This window comes from Sus scrofa, chromosome 12 (assembly GCF_000003025.6).
Source record: "Sus scrofa isolate TJ Tabasco breed Duroc chromosome 12, Sscrofa11.1, whole genome shotgun sequence".
Classification (NCBI taxonomy): Eukaryota; Metazoa; Chordata; class Mammalia; order Artiodactyla; family Suidae; genus Sus; species Sus scrofa.
The window spans coordinates 53,307,350-53,332,111 of NC_010454.4; the positions used below are offsets into that span (position 1 = coordinate 53,307,350).

The window sequence follows — 24,762 nt, forward strand, 5'->3', positions numbered from 1 at the left end:
GAAAAAAAAGCCAAATCGGATCACTCCTCTGCTTTCAGCCAGAGCTGAAATGGTGTTGCCCTTAGAATCAAATCCAGGGACTTAACTGCGGACCATAGGATCATGCATGGCTCACCTTCTGTCCTCCCCAGGTCACCTATGCCAGCCACTCTGGCCTTGAACACATGCCCTTCGGGGCCTTTGCACCTGCCCTGGCCCTGCTTGTAACACGTTTTCCCCAAGCCACTTCAAGTGTTTCATTCTTATCATCCAGGGCTCTACTCAAACAATCACCTCCTCCAAGTGGCCTTCCCTGATCCCCAGACCTAATGCCCCACCCCGACCCCGTCATGTTAACACACCACCTGGTGTATCTCCCGGCTGCACTGGAAACTATCTGAAGGGATTCGTTCATGTGCTTGTGCCTGGGTTTTTCTGTTTGCCCACAGACGCTGGGGGAGCAGGCATCACACCGGGCAATTCGCAGCTGCTTCCCGCACATAGGCTCTAGAGAGACGGGAGCCATGAGGCAAGAGGATTCTAGAATGTCACTGCTTGGAAGGGACTTTCCAGGTCTCGGCCCCTCCCATTTCTCTGACAAATCTGGGCCACTGAGGCTGGGACTTGCTCAAGGCCAGCTGGGGAAAGAGGGCTGGCACGCTTCCCACTCTACCATCCCAGGTGCCTCCAGACTGACAAAAAAGCGCAGGGGGTGCAGAGTGCCAGCCAGGGGACGTCCCCTGAGTGACAAGGAAGGCTGGAGTGTTACACGAGCCCCCTCCACACATCTGGTCCCCAAAGTTGCCCAGAGTCCCACAGAATCCTATGTGCAGCTGGGAGTGTCTCCCAAATCTCCCTCCAAGCTGGCTTTCTGGGAAGCCAAATTACAAGGGTCCTCCCTGGGCCCACCCTCTCCAGCTCAGGGGCATTTTTAGACTAGGCATGTCTTCTAATGCTCACTTTGGTACAGCTCGAGGAGTGTTGGTCCTCTTAGAAAGACAGGCTGCCCAAGGGCGCCCTGCCATCGCTTCCCCCTAACCTGGTCCTGTTGTTCTTTTAAAGCAAAGCCCAGGTTTATGGGGCCGGCACAGCTAGCCTCTGCCACAGTCCTCATGGCCACAAGGGGGAGCCATCGGGCACATCGTAGTCCTTTGATTTTGTTCAAAGATGAGCCGAATCTGATGATTTTGGTTAAATTCTCAGGTTTAAGAATTGTCTGCAGAGGAGACATCCCCAGACATGCCTCTTCATGCACAATGCCACGGGGATCCTCTTCTCCCACTATCACAAGTACAGGAAGTGAAAATCCACCTCGGCAGAGCCAAAGCCTGCTCCCCCCGCCACCCCATTCCCCAGAGACACTGACTGGTAAGGTACAGAATTTGGCTCAGGAGGCAGGAGAAGTGAGGGAAGCTGGAGCTGAGGTCTAGGGAAGCAGGCAAATGGAAAGGCTGAGTGGCTGTGGAGAAAGTATGACTGAATTGAGGGCTCCCCCAATCTCTATTTTTAAGGGCTCCCCGGCCAGAAGGGAGAACATTCGTCTCCCCAGATTGCTGTCTGTTTTAGCGAGGGGAGGCTAAATTATGCTGCAGCAACAATCTTGAAATCACAGTGGCTTAACCCAGCCAGTATCTCACTCAGCTCCATGCCCAGCTCAGGTCAGCAGGGGGCTCTGCTCTAGAGCCTCAGAGACAGAAGCTGATGGAAGTGCTATCTCATCACATGCTTCTAGAACAGAAGCGCAGAGAGATGAGAACTCTGGAGGGCTCATGTCAGCACTTAAATACCCCAGCCTGGTAGTTCCGTCATGGCTCAGTGGTTAATGAATCCGACTAGGAACCATGAGGTTGTGGGTTCAGGGTGTGGGTTCGATCCCTGACTTTGCTCAGTAGGTTAAGGATCCTGCGTTGCCATGAGCTGTAGTGTAGGCGCCAGATGTGGCGCAGATCCCATGTTGCTGTGGCTCTTTAGTAGGCCGGTGGCTTACAGCTCCGATGGGACCCCTAGCCTGGGAACCTCCATATGCCGCGGAAGCGGCCCAAGAAGTGGCAAAAAAAAAAAAAATACCCCAGCCTAGAGATGACCCACATCACTTCAGCTCACAGCTTGTTGGCCAAAACTCATCTAGGACTCCACCCACGTCGAGAGAGCCAGAGGGCCAGAGGTTGAGTATTTCATATGCCCAGAAGAGGAACCTGATCTCAGTGGCAACACTAATAACTCCCACGCCCAGAAGCTGGATTCTCAGGCTTTACAAAATACCTACTTTTTTTTTTTTAATAGGCTCCCTGAGTCTGGATATTCCTTTACCTCCTGATGGATGACACACCCTGGGAGGTGAAGGAATGTCAGGCTTGGCTAGGTGGTGGGTTGAGCTGGGAGGTTTTCTGTCTCCAGAGTCAGATTCAGGGACTCACTGCTTCTCCCTCCTTCTCTAATCCCCTGGGAGAAGGAGGGAGACATACACCCACCTACCTACGCACAGGCACCAAAAAAAGAGAGAAAGAAGACTGAAATGGGAACCAAATATATTGATTTTTATTGAATTTACTGGGTTCAAGGACAAAAATAGAGGGGCGAGAGTAGGGACAGGAAAGAGCTGGGGAGAGACCCACTCGCACACCGGGCCAAGTCAGGGCACCTGGCCCTGAGAACTACAGCTGGAGCCACAAGTAAGCTGTGCTCTAATTCGAATCCTCCCCTTAAAGGGGCTGGGGTCAAAGTGGACCGCATGGCAGATCCAGGGCACATAGCCTTCCTTGCCCAGGTTCCAGGCTCTTCCAGGGAAGGAAGTTGGATCGGGTTGGTCCTAACCTGAGAGGAAAGAGGCAGAGTAGGAGAAAGACCTGGGAAGGCGGGCTCAGAGTCCCAAGCTGGGGGTCCCAAGGGGAGGAGGCCGCTCTTTCACAGAAGATGGGAGTAGGCTAGGCTTTCCCGGGAGGCCGCCCAAAGAAGGGCAGCGGGCGATGGGTTCCCTGCTGTTGGAGGGCCTAGTGTTCGTTTGACTGTAGCCAGCGTCTTCTCACCCTGGGCACTGCCGTGCTGGCCCCGCAGAGCTCAGGGCCCATCTTGGGTGGAAACGGTCCCCACATGCAGAGAAAGTTCCGGGCTGACGGAGAGCAGGGAGGATGGAAGGGCCTGGAGGACCCTGGGCGCCTACGCTGGGGCTCTTCGGGCCGGGGAGGAGGGAGTTAAATGGAGACGCTGTTCTCGATGACGCGAGGGTCCAGGTAGGCGTAGGGCAGCGCGAGGCCCCGGTTCCGCGCGCGGATGTCTCGCGAGATCTGGGCCAGGCGGCTCTGGAAGGCGGCGATGCTCCGGCGCGGGGCCTCCTCCGTGAAGTGCTCGTCCGGGTAAGTGCCCAGGGGCCGCTGGGAGAAGATCAAGTGCAGGGTCAGGAGGGTGTTCAGGACAGGGCGGAGAAGGCGAAAGGGCCGCATTTGTCCATAGATACAGTCAGGGTAGCTTCTGAAGCCGTGAGGCAGCCACGGCCACCGTCCGCACAACCCTTCAAAGCCCCAAACCACCACCCCAGCACCCTGCCCAGAGCAGCCCGGACACCCGCGGCCCACGGAGAGTGGGCCGGAGAGCCGGACCCGAGGGTCGTGCATGCCCCGCGGGTAACCCTCTGCCTCTTGCTCTGCCCATGAGGCTGTTTCTGCACCTGTGAAAGTGGATGGGTCGGCCTAGAAAATCTTTCGTTTCCTTCCTATCCCGGGCCCCTGGTCTAGGAACTAAACACAACCACATTCACAGCACAACCGAGGTCAGCATAAACACGCTCCAGCAAATACACCTAAGAAGGCACTTGTGACCTCACGGTTTCATGCAAGTCACCCCCGAAGACAGCCAGTTCTGAGGCATCGCCCAATCGACCAATTGACCAATTTTGCCAGCGTCATCACCATCACCATACACTCAAGCTTTACAGCGTAGCCAAACAGGAATCAATGGGAGTTCCCATTGTGGTGCAGTGGAAATGAATCTGACTAGGAACCATGAGGTTGCAGGTTCGCTGCCTGGCCTCACTCAGTGGGTTAAGGATCTCGTGTTGCCATGCGCTATGGTGTCAGTTGCATCCAGGGCTCCAACCCTGTGCTGCTGTGGCTGTGGTGTAGGCTGGCAGCTGTCGCTCCCATTCGACCCCTAGCCTGGGAACCTCCATTTGCTGCACCTGCGGGCCTAAAAAGCAAAAAAAAAAAAAAAAAAAGGAAGAAGAAAGAAAATACCTCCATGAGCTGTTCAGTCAGTACCATCCTGTGGCAGAACAGGGCTGCCCCTCTGGGCATGACCACAGCACACAACCAGTTCACCATCACAGTTCACACGGCCAGCTTCTTAAGCAGCAGACATGCTTATTTAATATAACCTTCATACCATATAACTGTTGCCAATGATCCTGATGTTCAAAAAATTCTTTGTCTTGTTCTATTGTGCCAGCCAAGCCTCCCAGAACAGTGTTAAATCATAGCCTTGTTGCTTGTCCCTGATTTTAACGAGGAGACCGCTGTCATTTCCCCTTAAGTACAGCGTTTTCTGAAATAAACTTTATCAAAACTCCATAAGAGAGGTTCATCTTATACTGAGTTTTTATTGGGAATGGCTGTTCTCATTTATCAAATGCTTTTTCAGCATATATTGAGATGATTATATGGTGTGTTTCTTTAGTGATGTAACGAATTGTTAGATTTCATAAGGTTGAACCAGCCTTTCATTCCTAGATTAAACTAGACTTTGTCATGATATATTATTGTTTTGCTCTTTACTACTGGCCTTCATTGGCTAATGAGATATTTTGAAGATTGCTCTAGCTAAGTGGAGTGAGTTTGTCATTTTCTTTTCTTAATTACAGCTGACATGTGGCAAGGGCTTGCCATGAACCATCAGAACGGCACCGCAATCCTGTAAGACAGGTACTCGCATCATTCTCACTTCACAGATAAAGAAACTGAGGCTTAGAGAGACCCGATTACGGATCCAAGGTCACGTAGGAGGGACAGGTGGATCTGGGACTAAACCCTCTACCTGAGACTTACCTCCCTCCTTAAGGGCACCTGTGCCAGGTGCTGGTGTCGGGGTTCCCAGTAAAATGGTTCTCTGTACTTTCAAGCAGTTTGAATGATTTAGGAATTACTTGTTTCTAGAAGATTTGATAGAATCTTCCTTTACCAGAAGAGGGTCAGATCTTTTACAACCTTCTCCTTTTATGTGTGGTTTTCATCTCTTCTGCGGTTTGGTTTTCCTGAAAAATCACATTTTTCATCTAGGTTTCTGAATTTGTTTGCATGAAACTGTAAGTAGTTTCTTCTCATTTTTTTCATTTTTCCAATCCTATGTTATAGAGTTAGGTTCTTTTTTTTCCCTTGATTTGAGATGTATTTGGTTTCTTTATTTTTTCTTTTTAGGGCCGCACCTGCAGCATATGGAGGTTCCCAGGCTAGGGGTCAAATCAGAGCTGTAGCTGCTGGCCTACACCACAGCCACACGCCACAGCCACAGTATCATGGGGTCCGAGCCACATCTGTGACCTATACCACAGCTCATGGCAATGCCGGATCCTTAACCCACTAGCAAGGCCAGGGGTCGAACCTGTGTCCTCACAGATGCCAGTCAGGTCGTTAACCGCCGAGCCACAATGGGAACTCCTTGGTTTCTTTATTTTATTGTTCTTTTCAAAGAATCAGCTTTACGTCTTAGGTGCCAGATTGACATCTAATTTCTGAAATTATAGCGTCACTATCAATAAAACAGAACACAGAAATATGACAGTGGATTCAAAGCCTACTTGCTAGCTGTGACCTTGGGCAAATCGCTTGGTGTCTCTGAACCTCAGTTTTCTCTCTTGTAAAATGGAGCTACTATTTAGTGAACATTTGTATGCCAGTCACTGTATTATGCATTCTAAATATAGCTACTCATTTATTTTGCATTTTAAATAGTGCACATAAGGTATCTGACTTAATGACTGAGGCATGATAGATCCTCAAGAGGTAATGGATGCTCTTGTTGTTGTAACTTTCCGGGTTAAACTTGCCAGTGGCTCATGAGAAAAGGGACTTACCACCTTCATCTTCTTGTATATTCATGCCTCTCCACAGTGATATTATGATTTATAATTAGAAATATATATATATATTTGGTCTTCCTCCCGTTCCTGACACAGAACTCCTAAAACCCTTATAATTTCCATGTACGTGAACTTGAGTGTTCCGGGTGTCTTTTGTTGTTCATAATAAGCCCTTTTCAACCACACCTGAATTGGTATTAATGCAGTGACTTCTGGAAAGCCCCTGGGGTTGGAGGCTGGTTGCCAGGGGCATCAGCCTTGTGATTAGAGGGTTTGAATGTTCAGTCCTATCCCCTAACCTCTGCCTCTCCCACACACCTTCCTCTACGGAGCTCTTCCACCTGGTTGTTGCTAAGTTGAATCTTTTTTTTTTTTTTTTTGGTCTTTTTCTAGGGCCCAACCTTCAGTAGTATCTGGAGGTTCCCAGGGTAGGGGTCCAATCAGAGCTGTAGCTGCTGGCCTTCGCCACAGCCACAGCAACACAGGATCTGAGCCTCATCTGTGACCTACAGCACAGCCATGGCAACACTAGATCCTTAACCACTGAGCGAGGCCGGGGATCAAACCCGTGTCCTCATGGATGCTAGTCAGTTTCGTTAACCACTGAGCCAGGACGGGAACTCCTTGAGTTGAATCTTTTTATCAAAACCCAGTAATCTAGTAAGTAAACTGTTTTCCTGAGTTCTGTGAGCCATTCTAGCAAGTGATCAAAATTGAGGAGGAAGGGTCACAGAAACCTCCTTAGCTGGTTGGTCAGAGGCTCAGATGACACACTGGACCTGGCATCTGAAGGGGTTGGGTGTGGAGTGGAGGAGCAGTCTTGTGGGACAGAGTCAGAGTTGACCTACATTATAGGACCCCCAGCTGGTTTAGGAGACTGGCTTGGTGTGGGTACCACCCCACCCCTGAACATTTGGTGGCTGGAAATAGTGAGCAGAAGCACCGAGAGTAATCGAGTGTTCTGTGAGTAGACAAAAGACGGAGAGTTTGTCCTTTATAACGACAGAAACGAGTGTCTCCAAATTGTTGGGAGACAGGACCAGAGAGGAGCAGCATCAGGGACGAATTTCCGCATTCCCAGGCCATAAGATGATAAGTTAAAACTCGTTAGGGAGGCGTTCCCATTGTGACTCAGTGGCAGCAAATCTGACTAGTAGCCATGAGGACATGGATTTGATCCCTGGCCTCACTCAGTGGGTTAAGGATCGCAGCCGTGAGCTGTGGTGTAAGTCACAGACGTGGCTCGTTCCCAAGTTGCTGCGCCTGTGGTGTAGGCCGGCAGCTGCAGCTTTGATGTGACCCCTAGCCTGGGAACTTCCATATGCCGTGGATGCGCCTCCCTGCCAAAAAAAAAAAAAAAAACCTTGTAGGGAGATAAAATATCAGTGCCAAATGGAATCAAGCTTGAGAAATGAGGCTATCACATCCTGTCAGAGAGGTTGGGGACAGGACAAGAGGCAGGACTGATAACCCAGGATGTACGTGGAGGTGATGCTAATTGCTGATTGAGGGCTGCTCCCCTGGTCTGGCCTAAGGACAGGCTCCTTGCTGTCGTTCCTGCTTCCAAAATCGCCCCTCCCATCCATCCAAGCCACAGAAGTGCCCTTGCTGAAACACAAACTTCGCCATTTCACCCTAGGTTTAAACTCTTCAGTGGCTCCCCTCCGCCCTTTAAACAAATACTCTGCCCACTCTGAGCCGCTTGTGCTCCTGCAAACACACCAACAGACTCTCACCTTCGCTTCGCCTCACTTGGCAGAGTCCTTCCCTGTGCTAGAAACTAGCCCTGCCCCTCTTGTGTCTGCCAAACTCCTACTTGTCCGAGAAGTTTCATCTTAAATGTCACTTCCTCCAAGAAGCCTTCCTGGATTCGCCAGACTTGGTCAGGTTCCACGGGGCCCCATCCTCAGCTCCATTGCTAGACTGTAGGCTCACGACATCAAGGTTCATAACTGCCCACCAGTGCCTGGCACATTGCGGGTGCTCGAGACGTACGGATCGAATGGAGGAATGAATGACTAATTCCCACAACACTGTGGCGCCTTTTCCATTTCCCTGTGTGTCTCCTTAACTAGACCACAGGATTCTTGAAGACAGGAAGTTCTCACTCAGCTCGATGTGCCTCGTGCCCAGCTCTGTGTTGACACCTGGGAGGGATCCAGCAAATGCGCATTGACTGTCTGGGTGAATGGCTGAGTGGTGGATGGATGGATGGATGGTTGCTGGGTGGATAAATGGTTACATAGACGGATGGGTGGATAGGTGGGTGGGTTGGTAAACTGGTGAGGCAGATGAAAGTCGTGCCCCAGCCACTAAACAGGTACTCCCTTCAGTGAATCTCTTTGGGGATCAATGATCATTTCCTAAAGAAACTGAAGAACTCAAGGCAACTCAGCAGTGGGCACAGAAGCTGGTAGTTGGCCCTCCAACCCTGGAACAGCTCCCACCACCTCCACTCCCTGGGCCCTGCAAACTCCCCCCGACCCCCAGAGCACACCTACCCCCGACACACACACACACACCTGATCCTTGGGCTCTTGGCTGACCAACCAGAAGAGGAGAGTGTTGTTACAGGTGGTGTTCACTTCCGGGAGGGTGTCTAGGTAGCTCTTCAGGGTGGCGGTCCCCTTGGTCTGGGGTGGCGGCTGCCTCATGGATGACGGGGCATTGGGCATCCAGACCCCAAAGTCGTGCTGTGGAGACCCCCACCCGAGGCAAGTCAGCTGGAGGGGGAAGACCTCTCCCCACTGAGCATCCCTGTTCCTGCCCTGCCACCCCAGACCTTGCAGTGGGAAATAAGGGGGTGGCGGAAAGGGACGGAAGGGAGGGGGATTTGGTAGAAAGTTCCAGAAGGGCGACGGGAGCCTGGCTCAGCCCTTGTCACTCCCCACCCTCCACGACTGGGTGGAGTGAGTCCCCTAGGAAGGAGGAGCACCTAGAGTGGAGGTAACCCAAGAATTGGGCCTTGGGCCGGCAGGTGCCACACAGCAGCCTGGTGCTCCACCTGGCCGTTTCCCATCCACGACCGTTGCCCATAAGTCCTAGTCCCTCCGTAGCCCGGCTCCATCGCAGTCACCCTTACAGGCTTAGCCCTCGCTCCACTCCAGTCATTCAACCCCAGCCCTTCCCTCCACCCCCAGCCCTGTTCCTAAACCCACCCCAGCCCTGAGCCTCCCGTGCCGTCCCGAACTCCGGCCTCGGTCCCTGGCTGAGCCTCACCACGCGTGGCCTCTCAGGCCCCTGCCCCCAGCCCGCCCCCTGCAGCCTCACCTGCCCGCTGTTGACGGCGGCATGCTGGGCAGAGCAGTTGAAGATGATGGCCGTGAGGAACGTGACCAGCTCTCCCGGCTGCACAGCCGCCTCGGGAAGCCTGGGTGGCAGAGGAAGGGAAGAGGGGAGAGGCGGTGGATGGAGGGGCCAGATTCCGAGGGGCCGCTCAGGGCTGGGGCTCCACCGCGGGAGTGAGCGAGCGGTGGACCCGAACATTTGGCCACCGCTGTCCTTAGACTGGGGTCAGGGTTTGGGGCTCAGGTTCGGCGTGGTCCTCACCAAGGTGTGGTCCCTGAAGGGGGTGCTGGGATCTGACCAGAAGTGTCCCCGCAGGCAGAGCCCACACCAGAGAGTCTTTCCAGGTGACAGCCAAGCTGCGTCTCCCTGAACACAAGGCCCTTCTGAATGCAGCCCGTATTGGCACTTAATGCTTTAGTTCTACCCAGTTCACCAAGATTTGTCTGAGCACCTGGTAACAGATCATCTGCCAACAGGCTTCGTGGCAGAGACAGATGACCAGAGAGGGTGCTGCTCATAAGCTCGCAGGGATGGAAGCAGAGGGAAGCTTTAAGGGCAGGGCTTGGCTCGTTGAGGACAGACAGGCTGTGCAGGCAAGTGTGGTTCGGGGAGACTTTTTTGGAGGAATAGAAGGAGCACTGGGTAGAAGAATGGTTGAGGTTTGAGTGGGAAAAAAAGGAACAGAGGAAGGCATTTTTCCGGCTCAGTTCCTGGTCCTGTTTTCTCTGTAGCTCCTGGTCTCAGTTGAGACTATGGCTTTGACCATCTCCTATTGACTGACGATTCCCAAACCCAGGCCTCCAGCTCTGCCTGGCCCTGAGCTTTAGACTCAGCATTGAGCATAAACCCGCTGCTACCCGACCCCTCCGCCTGTGTCTACCAGGCGCCTCAACTTGACACCTGCCAAACTTCATGCCCCGCGCACTCCCCAGACCTGCCCCTGGATAGAGGTCTCCTTTCAGTGCTCTCTGTTCCACGTCTGTGCACTTGCTCCCCTTTTTACTTCATACCTTGCATGGCAGCAGATACTTCCAGAAGCCAGTCTCGTTCCATCACCTCCAGCCTCCACAGCGCCACCCCATCACCATCACCCCGCTCCTGGGTGAATCTGACAGCTTCCGCCCCACCCCTGCCAGCCTGTTCTTCACATGACAGCCCGAGTGGGGGACCCTTTCATGAGTAAATGCACTTATGTCACCCTAGGGGCTTGCCACCTCGCTACTCACCATGGGCCCACTTGATGGGGCTCTCCTTCCTTCTCTGGCTGCATTTCCTTCCCTGCTTTTCTCCCTCTCATTGACTCTATTCAGCCACACAGGTCTTCTGATTCCTCAAACCCACCAGCACACCCCCACCTCAGGGCCTTTGCACTGACCCCACCTCTGCCTGAACACTCTTACCCATGTACACACACAACTGGCTCTCTCCCTTCCTCTGCATCTCTACCAGGTGTCACCGCCTCAGAGAGGCCTTCTGCCCTCTATATGCTATATCCCCTGATGCTGTTTTGTTCTTTTTTCTTTTGTCTTTTTAGGGCCGCACCCACAGCATATGGAGGTTCCCAGACTACGGGTTGAATCGGAGCAGCAGCTGCCAGCCTACACCACAGTCACAGCAATGCCAGATCCAAGCCGCGTCTGCAACCTACACCGAAGCTCAGGGCAATGCCAGATCCTTAACCCACTGAGCGAGGCCAGGGATCGAGGCCACGTCTGTTTTGGTCTTAGTATTTATAACCACTAGCCGTATTTGCTTGTTTATTATCTGGATCTCCCAACAAGAATGTTAAGCTTCATGAAGGCCAGGATTTTTGTCTATCATGTTCACTGCTGAACCCCAGCACCTGGACCAATACTCGGTAAATATTAAGAGCCCAGTAATTACTAGTTGAATGAAATGGAGTTCCCGTCGTGGTTGTGGTTAACGAACCTGACGAGTGTCCATGAGGATGCAGGGTCCATCCCTGGCTTTGCTCAGTGGGTTAAGGATCTGGTGTTGCTGTGGCTGTGGTGTAGGCGGCAGCTGCAGCTCCAACTTGATCCCTAGCCTGGGAACCTCCATATGCCATGGGGCGGCCCTAAAAAGACAAAAAAAAAAAAAAACATTTTAAAAACTAGTTGCATGAAGTGAACACATGAGAGGGTAGGAAGCCAGAGTTGAGAAGGCACCAGGCATAAGCAAGGTGAGGGGACAGGAGGGGACCTAATGGGAGGTGAGGCTGCAGCGGTGTGCCAGCCTGGGTGGTTTCTGAGCACTATTTCAGAGGATTACCAGGGCGGTGGCCCCATGGAATTGGCGGGCCAGAGCAAGTGGCCGGGAGAGGTGGGACATGTTGAAAGACGGCTACCGCAATGCAGGAGTAGTGAGAGGACTGGGACTAGGGCGGTGACAGCGGGAAGTGATGGCGACAATAGCATTAGCCACCCAACTGGATTTGCGGAACATGAGTCAAGAGGGCTTCGAGACTTGGAGTCAGGATGATGAGAAAGAAAGAGGCTGATGAAACAGAGCAGACAGGGAGGTTTGGAGGAAGGACCCGCAGTCTCCCTGGGCGTGTGGGAACGTTCTGAACATTCTGTTCGCGGTGGATGCTCTAACCTCGAGGGCTGAGAATAAAAAAAGCAAAGAGGTCAGCCCATCCATGGGACTCGTTCTGTCATGCCTGTTGTTGGCTTTTTCCCTTTGAAATAGGACTTGCTGACTGAGGTTAATTAGAGAATGTGTTTTACCTTCAGACATAGGAATCTAGAGTAAGTTTGTACTGGTTCGAAGAGATGTTGGTCCATCTGAGGAGTGTCCTGATGTAGTAAATTAGAGACAAGTTGAGTAAAGAAAGGCAGGAGAGTCGATCCCCCTCGAGTCTTGAATAGGAAACAGAGACCCCCCCAAAGAGACAAAGAGCTGCCGTGCAGGAGACGCAGTCAGGGACAGGATGCCCTGGATTAACCAGAGGTTCGCAAAGCCCAGGGAGGGGCCACCCCTTCCACGAGCCGAAGGAGAACTGCCTGTCACCACCTTAACCCAGAAATCACGCTCGGCATCACTCTTAGTGAGACAACCTGACCTCACATGCCTCCCGGTGTGCCGCGGCATCACCCGAGAAACATTTTTGCCAAAAACATGTAGCCTTTAGATATCACCTCTGGTCGACAAAAACCACAGAGGGTAGAGGAACAAGGTGAATGACCTCCTGAGGAAGCAATTAGATAAAATCGGAAGGCGAGCCATTCTGCAGAACGAGCTTTTCAGCAGTCCTTGTCAGATGTCATGTGATTGTAAAAGGGTGGAAAGGGAGTTCCCTGGTGGTCTAGTGGTTAGGATTTGGTGCTTTCACCACTGCGGCCTGGGGTCAGTGATCTGGGAACTGAGATCCCACATCGGGCCACTGTGTGCGGCTGCCAAGAAAAAACAAAGGGTAGAAGGGATGGCCTCAAGTAGAAGAGACTTTAGAGTCAAAATCAAACATGTCGTGTGGGCCTTGACTGGCTCCAGAATTAATAGGACGAACCGAGGGAGAGTGGGACAGTGAGGAAACTTGAACATGGACTAGTAAGAGGGTGATGTTGGAGACCACTGTCAATTTTGTTAAGCATTGTGGTTGTGTAGAAAGAGTGTTTTTTTTTTTTTTTTGAAATGTGTATTGATGAGGGGTGAAATATGGGATATGTATAATTTACTTCAAAAGATTTTAGCAGTAAACAAAAGCGACAGCTTAATTAAATATGGCAGGATGTTAGGAATTGGATCTAGCTGGTGGGTCAAAGTGGGTTCATTATGTTATACCTTCTGCTTTTCTATATGTGCAAAATTTTGTTTAAAAAAAAAAAGGCTTGGAGCTGCATTCTATTTTCTGTGGTATCTGCCTCCTCCCTGGACCTCCTCAGACAGAATGCTGGGTGCCCCCCCCAAAGTGCTACGTCAGCTAAATGACACATCTCTGCTAAGAGATGTCCCAGAGAATGACAGTCACCCACTCTGGGGCCAGGGCTGGGGGAACTGGAAGATGGACATTTGTGCCACTTTGAGCCTTTCCTTTTCTTCCGCAAAACCCAGATCCAGAGGCCTCACCTATATTTTCAAGTGCCTGAAGTCCTGGCCATCACCCAGTGGCGCTAGGGAGGTAGGCTGCGGCATCAGCAATAGCGTGTGTAACCCGAGGGAGGCCGGGAGTCCTTCTATAGAGGGATGACTTGTAGTTTTCACGTGCTGGTCTCAAGGGGGACAGTGAGACAGCCAGCAAGGAAAGTCCTCCGGGGAGCAGGGAAGAGGGGCTTTCCAAGTCTGGAATCAGCCACAGAAGAGAAACAGGGGAGAGGATCATTGCATCAAGGAGGGAGGAGACAGAGCTCAGGACCTGCCCGCAGCTGGGATGGGAGGTGGCAGAGGTCCTGCAAGTGGAGAATCAGAGGGACACATCCTCCTGGGAGCGAAGGGGAGACTTCAAGGAAGGGCAGGCAGGCAGGGGCATCACCTTGCACTGAGGTTAAAACAAAAGAAGCCCAAGAGGTGGCCGCTGGGGTTGGCGGGTCTCAGATGCCTCTCAGGCAGTGTCAGAAGAGAGGGGCGAGTCAGGGACAGGTGACAAGCATAGGTAAGGAGGACACAGGCAGCAGCAGCACCAGGCTACTCCATGAAGCCAGAAGTAGTGAGAGAGGTTGGTGGCCAGAGGGGCCCCCTGGCAGGGCGGGCATAAGACGGTTCCAAGGCCCTTAGTGCTGGAGGCTGGAGATGGCTCCTACCACGTGGTGCAACACATCCGCAGACCCCAGCAAGCAGAGGTGATCGGGTGGTCAAGGTCGAGCAGGGGCTAGAGGGGGATGCTGTAGTGGCTGCGGGCAAGGGCTTTGGCGATGTTGTGAGCTGGCTGCAGAGCCCGCCTCTGCCACTTGCTGTGTGCAGCCTTCCCTGTGCCTGTTCCTTATCTGTCCCATGGGGCTAATGATGGGGTGTACTTCAAAGGCTGCTCAGGGAGTGAGAACTGAGTAGTGGTAGAACCCAGGGGCCGCTGGAACCTGTGGTTGGGGTAGAGAGGTGCTACCTGAGCTTTCCCGGCCCAGGAACGCCTGAGCAAAGATCTCGCCAACCCAGGCCTGCAGCTCCGAGTCCTGCTGCACAGACGCATTGCTGGGGTAATAGTGGCCCACGATTTCTGAGACAAAGCTGCAGGAAAGAGATAGATGTCCGTGCTACGCTGGTGACCTTGGGCTCAGGCCTGGTCCTCAAACCAAGGCCCAGTGCTGCCCAAGCTGAAGAGAGCCAGCAGCCCAGAGTCCACTGAGAGTCCACAGGGTTTCAGGGGGACCCCCAGATCCAGTTGGAACCCAAGTACCCAGGTTTCCCTCAAGTCCCAACCCCCACTCCAGAGTCACGGGTGCCGGGGGAGAGGAACTGAGGACAGCCTGACACGCCACCTCCCTCCCCGCCTCAGCAGCAGGAGAAAGGAGGTTCCAGCCCACGCCTCGCTGGGGCCACCGCCCTGACCCCTCTGGAGGTAGCGTCCTTCCCTTCCTGAGCTGCATTCACACAGCCCAGCCCCTCCCCAGCTACCTGCTATTTCACCACCACTCTAACCCTCGGGGTGCCCCATGCTGGGCTTGAGAACAGCTGAAACCCCTAGTACCAAGTCCCGCAGCCTGCATGAGCACACAGGTCTACACTGCCCCGGTCCAGGAGGCCCTGGTGGGGCCGGATGGGCGGCAGGCCCCTGCCCCACACCTCTCAATGGCCGCCCAGATCTTCAGGCCGTCGTCTCGGTAGTGGTAGTTGGGGATGGCCAGGACCCCGCGAGCGCGCAGGCTGTCCGGAAGGCAGAAATTGGTGTAGGTGAAGTGGGCCAGGCCGGTGCTCATGAGGTAGAGGAGGCCTTGCCTTCCGATGGACGTAACCTGAGGACACAACACAGCCTGGCTCCTGAGCTGCCCCAACCGCACCCCCGCGCCAGGGGATGAGGTGGGGGTAGTGACTCAGCAGAGGGCATTTTTCGGCTGGTCAAGTAGCCCAAGACCACGGATCTTTGGTAGGGCCTTTGGTACCGAGAATTTGCTGAATGCCAGGTGGGATAGGAGGGGCGCGCCAGCGCAGGGTCAGCAGGTGACGGTGCTCAGGCGGGGGTGCCTCGGCTGTCCTTAGGACTGGAGCCTGAGGAGGTGGGGCCAGTGGGTGGGACAGGATTTGTGGGCGTGGCAAGTAGAAGACGGATGGGGAGGGGCGGGGCTTGTGGGAAGGGGCTGGCAGGAAATGGGGACTGGGATTGGAGGCCCAACAAGATTTGTAGGCGAGGCAAGGTGCTCGTGGGGGCGGAGCCCCAGGGACTGAGGGAGCAGGGAGGCCGCACCTTGTCCACAAGGCCCTCAGGGTTGAGCAGCGTGGCCCGGGCGATGGTGTTCACTTGCAGCGTGTAGCGAGTGTGGGGAAGCAGGAGCTGCGAGCGGGATGAAGTCACAGAAGCGGAAGGTCAGAGAAGAAGGCTGCCCCAGCCCCGCCCCGTCTGCCCCACTCAGGAGTCTGTCACCCGGACCTTGTAGATGGGATGGCAGAGCGGCAGCTGACGCAGCGTGGCCATGGCGAAGGCCTCGCACAGCAGGTGCGTGCACAAAAAGTGCGTGTTGTTCTCGTGCACCAAGAACTCAGAGTTGCGCACCCACGTCTTGGCCAACAGCCAGTCCCAGTCAGAGTCAGTGGGCAGGAAGATGGGGCTGTCGGGTCCAGGGGTCTGGCTGAGCTGTGTCCGGGAATAAAATAAGAGGCTCAGGACTGCTACTGTGCCACCTGAGGTCCCGCCCCTGAAGTTTCGCCCCGCCCCTCGCCCCGCCCCGCCCCAGGCTCACCTGGATGGCCAAGGGCACCAGCGCCCCCTGGGGGTTGAGCCACAGCAGGCAGAGCGGGGCGGCCACATACTGTGGGCGGCCGTTTATGCAGTGGACCGGGACCTCCGCCAGGATCCAGTAGTCGGCTAGGAAGATGTTCCCCCTCTGGGAAGGCGCACCGAGGCTCAGAGTGCTCTCCGCACCCGCGCTCCGCTTCCCTCTCAGTTCTCTGCCCACTTCCACTCCAGCCTGGGCCTCAGTAATGCTTGGTGCCTGCACTAATGGCCTGTGTTGGGTACCTCACCCTTCCCAGAATGTCCGGAATGAGGTCCAGCTGAGTCTTTCACTGTGCAACCTCTCACTTGGTTTCCCAGCAGCTTGGGCAAGCCAGCATCGTCTCCCCGTCCCCTCATACCTGGTCCTTCCTACTCTCTCAACTGCGATGACTTCAGTGTATCCAGTAACAGCAAAATCAACACAGGATAGGAATTCACCAACCACCCCACATCGCCAGCCTTCTGGAGGATGCCTGAGGCCTTTACTGTACCCAGAGAGACTGAGTCATCATCGCCCACACCCTCAGGGCTCCTGCCTAGTTCCCCAGGATTGTTCCTGCTGTGTCTCATGGCACTGCTTTTGGCCTGTCTTAAAACACCCTTCTTCAGGCCTCAGCACCAGGAATCTTGGAGGCCACAGAACAGGGGCAGGACCTTCTCCTCCAAGCTGTCATGCTCATTCATACCATGTTACCAGGCCCCATCTGGCCCTCATCTGTATCTGCCCTACGTAAAAGCTCCAGGGCCAAGGAATGAGGCCTGCAATCAGGATGCAGCCCCAGCCAGCCCACCCTTACCCTCCAACCCATCCCTTCTCCCTCCTGGCAGCTCACCCACCTCTAGCTCTGTCTGCAGGCAGGTGCCTGGTCCCAGCAAGGGGGCCACCATGTCATTGGTGACAGGCAGCTTGCTGGGCAAGCTGGAGAGGCAGTGGAGCATGACAGGATTGACACCGTTCAGGTACTGATACCCAAAGAAGTAGTCTTCATGCCAGTGATCTGTGACATACTCTAGGGGACAAGAGAGGGGGCCATCTGGGCTGGCAGCCATTTCCCTAGACCGTGCTCAGCCCAGTCCTTTGTTCCTCACTGGGGTTTAGCCTTTCCTCCCAGCAGTCCTGTGAGTAGGTACAGTTATTAACCCTGGACCCTGGAGGTCAAAGAGGTGGAGTAACTTACTCAGCTGGGTGGCAGAGCAGGGATCTGAACCTAGGTCTGGCCCCAGAGCCCAGAACTCTAGCTAGTGGGGGAGGGAAGAGACGTAAGCGCCTCTGATCAGGACCAGGACTCCCTGGATGACGCTTGGCCCTCTCCCAGACAAGCAGTGTAGCTCTCTGTCCCCATGCTGCTATTCTTGTCCCCTCCCAGAGGAAGGAGAGATGGCTTCCTAAGGCAAAATCTGAGCGTTTGCCACCAGTGACACCAGGAGCTCCTGCCACTGGAATCCAGCAGTCTTCCCGAGAGGCTGAAAGCCAGCGCTTTCCCGGGGGAGGTGGGGGCGGTTCTGAGTGTGGGCTCGGGTGGGGTACAAGCACCTCTGCCTGGCTCTGCACACCTGAAGTGAAGGTCTTGTGGCCGCACAAGATATTCCGGATGTCATCCAGCTTCTTCCAGGAGCCCTTGCGGTCCAGCAGCCCTCTCAGCTTCAGGCCCAGGGATCTGTGGGAGGGGAAATGAGGGTGGGGCCGGGGGTTGGGGGCTGCCAAGGGCACTGTGCCCCCAGCCGGGAGGCCTGGAGGGATGTGACAAGGTCAGTGCCCAGAGCAGAGGAACCTCAGTAGCCGCGGGAGAACCACCTAGAGGCTAGTTGAGGCTTTGCATGGAGGGCTCCACAGGTGCAGGCAGCGGTGGTGCCTGCGGTGCAGACAGGTCATCCGAGCTGGTGTTTCAGCACCCTTTCTCTAAGCGCTCATCTGCATAGACCTTCCCTGCCCCCTCTGCCCACCCCACAAAGCCCTAACTGCTAAGGCTGCCTAGGAAGCCCCCCAGCGGCTGATCTTTACAACCTGCTGGCTTCTTCTCCCACCTGTGCACTAACCAAGACAGACCATAGCCTTCTCCCGACTCATGGCCAGAGACACACCTCGTACACTGAACTGGTAAAAGTGAGCGTGGCAACCTGTGAGTTGTGTACTTTTCCCTTCGTGGATGTCTATACTGTTGGACTTTTTTTTTTTACAGTGAGCGTGTGTCATTTTATAAGAAGGAAAAAACAAAATGCTTGAAATGTCATCTGCTTTCCTCCCCGTCCAGGTTTTGTTCAAGCTGCGCCTCTACTAGAAAAGCCTCTCCCACATCTCCACCTAGTGTCAAACTTCTGTGTTCTTCTGTGCGCGTCTTAGATGCAAAGCCCTTCAGGAAGCCTGGCCTGATCACCCCCTAACCACACGCCCATGTGTATCCTTCTCAAAATACTCATCACTTCCTTCATTACCTCCCTCCCGTTATAAGTCAAGTGAACCCAGATCCACTGCTCTTGTCCTATGGGCTCCTTAGGAGCAGGACTGGGCCGTGTGTGCCCTGCCATAGCCAGTTCATAGCAATCTCTCACTAGCCAGGCCACGTCAAAGGCAAGGCCATGGAACATAGGACAGGCAGGCGTGTGGCAGTTGGTGAATGAGCTGTGCTGTGGGAAGGTGCTGGTGTGCTGGGCAGAGTGTGGGCACCTGGAGAAGATGCGGGGGCATGGGGGCCCTAGTGACCTGACAAGCCCAGGGACAGCCTCCCATCTGCTCACTAAGCCACCCACTCCTCCTTCCACGAGGCTTTGCTGAGTGCCTGCCCACTCAGGACCCGGGGATGGGAAAAGCCAGGTGGGAGCTCTGACGTTAAAGCAGAGGCTGAGGAGGCTGGAGAGGAGTAAGATAGGCCTTCCTTTTCCAAGGACACCTAGCAGTGGCCCCACACTAAAGCCCATTGACCCTGTCCCCTCCACAGGGACCAGATGGCTGCCGAGTGCCAGCTTCTCTTCCCACTGGCCCTTCTCTGAACCCTACACCTGCCGCCCTGGTGGTCTCCTGGGCCCTCCCTTTCCTAGACCCACCTATCAATCCAGGGACCAACTCAGGTGACTCTCCCTTCCGAGTGGCTCCTCTGGTCCCTCAGTCCTGCCAGGGCCCCTCAGTGAGTCCTTGCCCTGGAGCCCCAGCCCCTGCGTCTGCCTGTGTGCCCCAGTCCACACCCCGCCTCACCTCTGCAATCCCCTGTCCCCTCACTAGTCCTTCTCCAGAAGAACCATTCTGGCACCGAAGTCCAGAACATGGGGGTCCAGCTCTCACCCGGCCTCCCCAGGGCCTCCTAATGCAGCCACTGTGCAGATAGCTAAGCCCCGCCCTCCTCCGCCAGACCCCCTGGGTCTGCTCAGGACCCACCCACGCACCCTGCACCTCACCTCTCCCAGCCTAAAGCTTCAGTGCCACCCATCTCCTCAGCAACCACCTCCTGACCCCTGCAGACCCCGCCTCCTCTAGGCACCAGATGTCAACCAAACACCCTCCAGCCGCATCGCAGGCAGAGCCTCAGACTTGTGCTGCTCTCAACCCCTCCGACTGCTAATTAACTGCGCTTCCATCTCTGGAGGGAGCCTTGTGAGTCCCCTGTGGCCAAGACATATCCTAGTACTACTGCTCGGCAACACCCTTTGAGAGGTGGTTTTGTGCTGGGTGTTAGCTCATTAAACCCTCTCCCGTACCTCTGAGGTAGCTATGAACGCTATTGTCATTTTACACATGAGACAACTCTTTAGAGACTAAGTGGAAATCAAGGTCATGAAACCGTTGGTCTGGGAATCGAAGCTGCAGTGGCCTGACCGCCTCCTTCCGTCTTCAGTGCCGGGCCGCTCAGGTCCCACTCACCAGGGTCCCAGCAACAATGCCTGGGAGCATCCTCTGCTCAGAGTAGGGGCTCAGTTAATCCTATTGCTTTGAGGAGCAGGAAGGGAAGGGATGCTAAGAGCAAAGAGGTGGTGATGGGGGCAAGAGAGTAGGGGTGGCTGGAAGAGAGACAAGGTGGGGTGGGGGCAGGAGAGGGGGGACTGGGGACAGGGAGGAGGGACTGGGGACAGGGAGGGGGTGGACCTGGGGCAGGAAGAGGGGGATTGAGGGCAGGGAGAGGGGGACTGGGGACAGGGAGAGAGGACTGGGGACAAGGAGAGGAGTCTGAGGGGCAGAGAGAGGAGACCCTGGCAGAGATGTGGCTGAGCATCAAAGGGGCACAGGCAGAAGGGAGAGAGCAGGAGAGCAGAGAGGGCAGTGGCCTCACGCAGGGATGGCATTGAAGAGCAGCGAGGTCGTCTTGGTGACCGAGTAGCGAATGTTGGGCTCCATGTACAGCAGGGACGGGATGTCGATTTTCATGGGGAAGCCAGGCAGGTACCGATTCCCACTGCTGGGGAGCAGAGGGGGCAGAAGGACAGCAACTAGGCAGAGGGACCTGCAACCCATTCCCCTTAATTCCTTCCAGGACCCCTCCCCTCCGCAGGCTCCTCCCCTGCCCCCCCCCGCCCCCCGCCGACCTCGGGCCCTCCCCCCATTCCGCTGCAGACATTTGAATGAGACTGCCTTTGTCACGGACCCTGACTTTGCCTGGTCCCATCCTCACACCAGACCCTTCACACCCTCTAGCTTCATCCCCAAATCTCAGTCCACCCTCACCTGTCACCCTGGTCCGCACAAGGCGTCGTCTTGGTCAAGGCAAATTTCTCATTCGACTCCATCTCCCGGAAGCTGCTGACGTCTACCATGCGGGGGAAGCCAGGGGCATAGACTTTCCAGCTTACAGGGGAGAGAGGTCAGAGGGGGCAGGTGACGCTTAGGGGAAAACAGAAGCCTTCGCTTTTACAGACATGACTTTAAGTTAAAACTCCCCGAAACCACCCACTTTCTGGGTTGGTGACCAAGAATCAAAGTTGTTTTTCCTGAAGGACTGGGCTTTAGAACAGGGTAACATTTGAAGACAATGTGAAGTCCAGGCTGGTTTAGAGCTGGGTTTGTGTTGAGACCGAGATCATGGCTGGTTTCAGGGTGAGGCTGAGGATGGTCAGTCTGAGGATCACATCTGCCATCTGGGCCAAGGAAGCTGGTGGTTGCGTGTGGATTCATTCGTGGTATTGGGACCGTTGTTGGTACTGGTATTTTGGGTCTGGACTCAGGATCAATATTAAATCGAGGTTTTTTTTAAATTAAAGTATAATTGATTTAGGAGTTCCCATTGTGGTGCAGCAGAAAATAATTCGAGTAGTAACCATGAGGTTGTAGGTTCGATCCCTGGCCTCCCTCAGTAGGTTAAGGATCCTGCATTGCCATGAGCTGTGGTGTAGGTCGCAGACGCAGCTTGGATCTGGCGTTGCCGTGGCTGTGGTATAGGCTGGCAGCTACAGCTGCGATTCGACCTCCAGCCTGGGAACCTCCATATGCCGTGGGTGTGGCCCTAAAAAGAAAAAAAGAAAAGAAAAGAAATAAAAATGAAAAGTATAATGATTTACAGTGTTGTGGCTATACAGCAAAGTGACCCAGTCATACATAAGTATCCATCCCTTTTCTTATATTATCTTCCGTGGTGGGAGGTTAGATTTAAATGAAGGTCATGATCAGAGTTGGGTCCCCAAAGCTGGAACTGAGATCAGAGTTAGTAACAGTCTGATTAAGGATGAGGTCAGAATAAAGATGGGAAGTCGTCAAGTCAGGCCCCCCTCACCGGTAGCATTCCTGTCGGGCCTGGAGTTCCCGTTTCCTGTGATCCAGAAGGAGGGGAAGGGAGTCCTGACAGACCGTCCTCGCTGTGGGGAATGAAAAGTACTCATCGGAAAGTCTCTTTTCAAATGCCGCCTCCTCCAGCATGCCTTTTCTGAACCCCCAACCCTCGAACTCCATCCCTCAGAGACATGGATGGCCCATGCTCCTTGCATGTTCAGCAGTCGAAGGGAGTCAGGACAACCTCACCCCCCAATTATAAAAATCTTCCTAATTGTTTGCATGTTTGTTTCCTTTCCAAAACTACAAACTCCTTGCGGCAGAAGCCACATTGTATTGGGTTTTGTGTTCCCAGCATCTAGCATGGTGCCTGGCACCCGGCATATAACATGCACTTGACAAAGGACTGATGCACGACTGTAGTTCGTGACGTGATGGCTGGATGGGCTGTGATGATAGATGGGAGTCTGGAGTGAAGTCTATGAAGAACTCACACTGTTAGCCAGGGGGATGTTCACTCGCCTCACCTTGACCCAGACCATCATCTCTCATCCCAAAGACTCTTCGCCACGCTCTGACTTACCCTAGTTGGGCCTCCCCAGTTAAGACCGCTCAGGGGATATGGGGGTCCAGAGGCCGAAGGAGCTCAAGCCCAGCATCCTTGACAGGCCCCCCAGATTCAAGAAGAAATCTAAACAGCACCTCCCGAGGACTTTATCCACAGCAAAAAAAAGCCACTAGTAGCGGCCAGGGCCTCTCTGCTCAATTCTCTAAACAGTCAGCCTTTCTCCCCCTGTTGAAATTCAGTAACTCAGCTTGCAGCTCTGAGGGCCACTGCCTCTGGGGACAGCAGAGGGCCTCAGGGTGAGCAGACTTACGTCTGCGTGTGCAGGTTTGTGTGTCTCTGATTGCTGTGAGCATGTGTGGGCACATGTGCCTAGTCTCTGTGTCTCTGGCATGATAAATACTGCATTTCAGGGTGTTCGAGGCTTGCCTTTTCAGAAAGCATCTACTTGGGAACCCTGAGTTCCAGATCGCCTAGCTCCCACCCTGTTCCCTATGCCCTGGGCTCTGTGAGAGCCTGCACTGGATGGCAGCAGAGGCTGTCCGCAGCCCGGGCCAGCCCCCGCCTCTGGCCCACCTGTTCCTGTTCGAAGCTCTGTGGTGCAGTAGCCCTCGATCCACTGATAGCAGGGGAAGTGGGAAAGGGTGCCGTCTGGGGCAGTGACGCAGATGCGGCTGCAGTACCAGGAGTCCTTGGGGAAGAAAGCGTAGCGCTCCTTGTGGAGCCGCAGCAGCAAGAGTTCACCCAGCTCCTGAGAGCAGCGCACCTTGTACTTCTGCACCTGCAGGCCAAGGGAGCAAGCAGGTGAGAGGCAAGGACCTGCCAGGGTGATCCTTGCCCCCTTGAAAAGCGCATCTGCCCCTACACCTGTCTGACGTATAAGCCTCAGCCACCGATAACCCCTGTGGAGCCTTTGTATGAATTAGAAAGCGCGCCCTTCATCCAGGCAGAAGCGGCCACATGGCTGCCCCACCCCCACCCCCCAGCCCCATGGGAACAGAGGGGGACTCTGCCAGCCCTGCCTCCTTGGAGCCCCCACCTTGATCAGAACACCGGTAAACAGTCCTGGGGCCTGGCAGAGGCAGGTGGACCCCCTCCAGAGAAGAGGAAACCCAGGCTGAGAGAGCAAGCCCACCTTCAATTATTGGAGGAGGAACTAGGAAGCCAGTGGAATTCTCCAGAGCCCCTGCCCAGGGCTCCTGCGTCACAGCCCTGCCTGGGTAGGATTTAGGGTCCGCAGGAAAGACAGGGACCAGAATAGGGGTGGTGACGAGGTCTGTGAGATTTGAGGAGTCCTAGAGGGAAGACCCTCCCTCCTTCAGAGTCCCCTGCCAGCCCTGCCTCTGCAGCCCCTCCTCCCTCTCCCCTCTGTACTCACCGATCCAGCGGCGAAGTCCCTGCCCATGCGATCCAGCCGCTGCCTGGGGCTCTCACCGCATGTGCCCACCAGTGTGACGGAAATATTGTCCAGGGTGCCTGCCTTCAGGTAGGAACCAGTGGTCACACACACGCGGTACACAGCCATGATGGGAGAGAAGGAGGGGCGTCCCCCTGGCAGCCAGCCTGGAGGAGGTGAGCCACAGACCAGGCAGGGCTGGGCGGCTGGGCTGCTGAGCTGCTGTGTGAGGGCCTGGGGTGGGGATGCAGGACAGGATAGACCGTCGAGGAAAACCCAGCTCTCTCTGGGATGCTCTTGAGCTGGCTTTCTCTCTCCGGAAGCTCCAAGCTGCTATCCTTGCTCCCTCTCCCCGCCCAGTCTTGTGCCCTAATAGTTGTTTGCCTCTGGCACAGCCTGTTCCTCTGACTGGCAGGGCCGAGTTCATCGGTTGGTTGGATATCAGCTCCTATTGAGAAGGGAGGGACCAGATGCCGAGATGGAGACAAGGATTAGGTGATACCTTTATGATTGAGACACCACCCTCCTCCTGGTCAGGGGCGAACTGATTCCCTGCGGCCTTTGGCCACTCACTCCCAACTTCCCCAAGACCCTCTCCTGTCTCTCGGCCAGAGCTGGGCACAGGGCACTCACGTTCCTACTTGTGCATCATTCATGTGACTCACTATATGCAAGTGAGCCATAAACTACACGTAACTACAGCCATATGCACGTTCGTCGCACGCACATCCCTGCACACTGCATAGGGGTCAGAAATAACTGTCCTGTCACCTGCTAAATTCCTACCACCCCCAAGACCCTCTGTGTCTTCCGTCGCCAGATTGCAGTCTCTCCCTTGGAATAGGGCGGGTCAGAGAACCATGCAGCGTCCGAGGTCCCCGTGTGGCATTCTTTCCGCTCTGGGCCCGCCCTTGGC

At 54.7% G+C, this 24,762-nt stretch overlaps 1 protein-coding gene across 1 annotated transcript; it reads right to left on the reverse strand.

Moving 5' to 3' along the window:
• Positions 2,496 to 24,431, reverse strand: ALOXE3 (arachidonate lipoxygenase 3). The gene is given in 16 exon segments (XM_021067857.1): positions 2,496 to 3,350; positions 8,569 to 8,739; positions 9,317 to 9,396; positions 9,399 to 9,416; positions 14,373 to 14,494; positions 15,050 to 15,219; positions 15,669 to 15,755; positions 15,852 to 16,055; positions 16,162 to 16,305; positions 17,034 to 17,206; positions 17,751 to 17,854; positions 20,456 to 20,581; positions 20,848 to 20,967; positions 21,890 to 21,971; positions 23,027 to 23,231; positions 23,829 to 24,431. Coding segments are annotated over 16 exon segments (2,133 nt in total). The 5' UTR covers positions 23,976 to 24,431; the 3' UTR covers positions 2,496 to 3,170.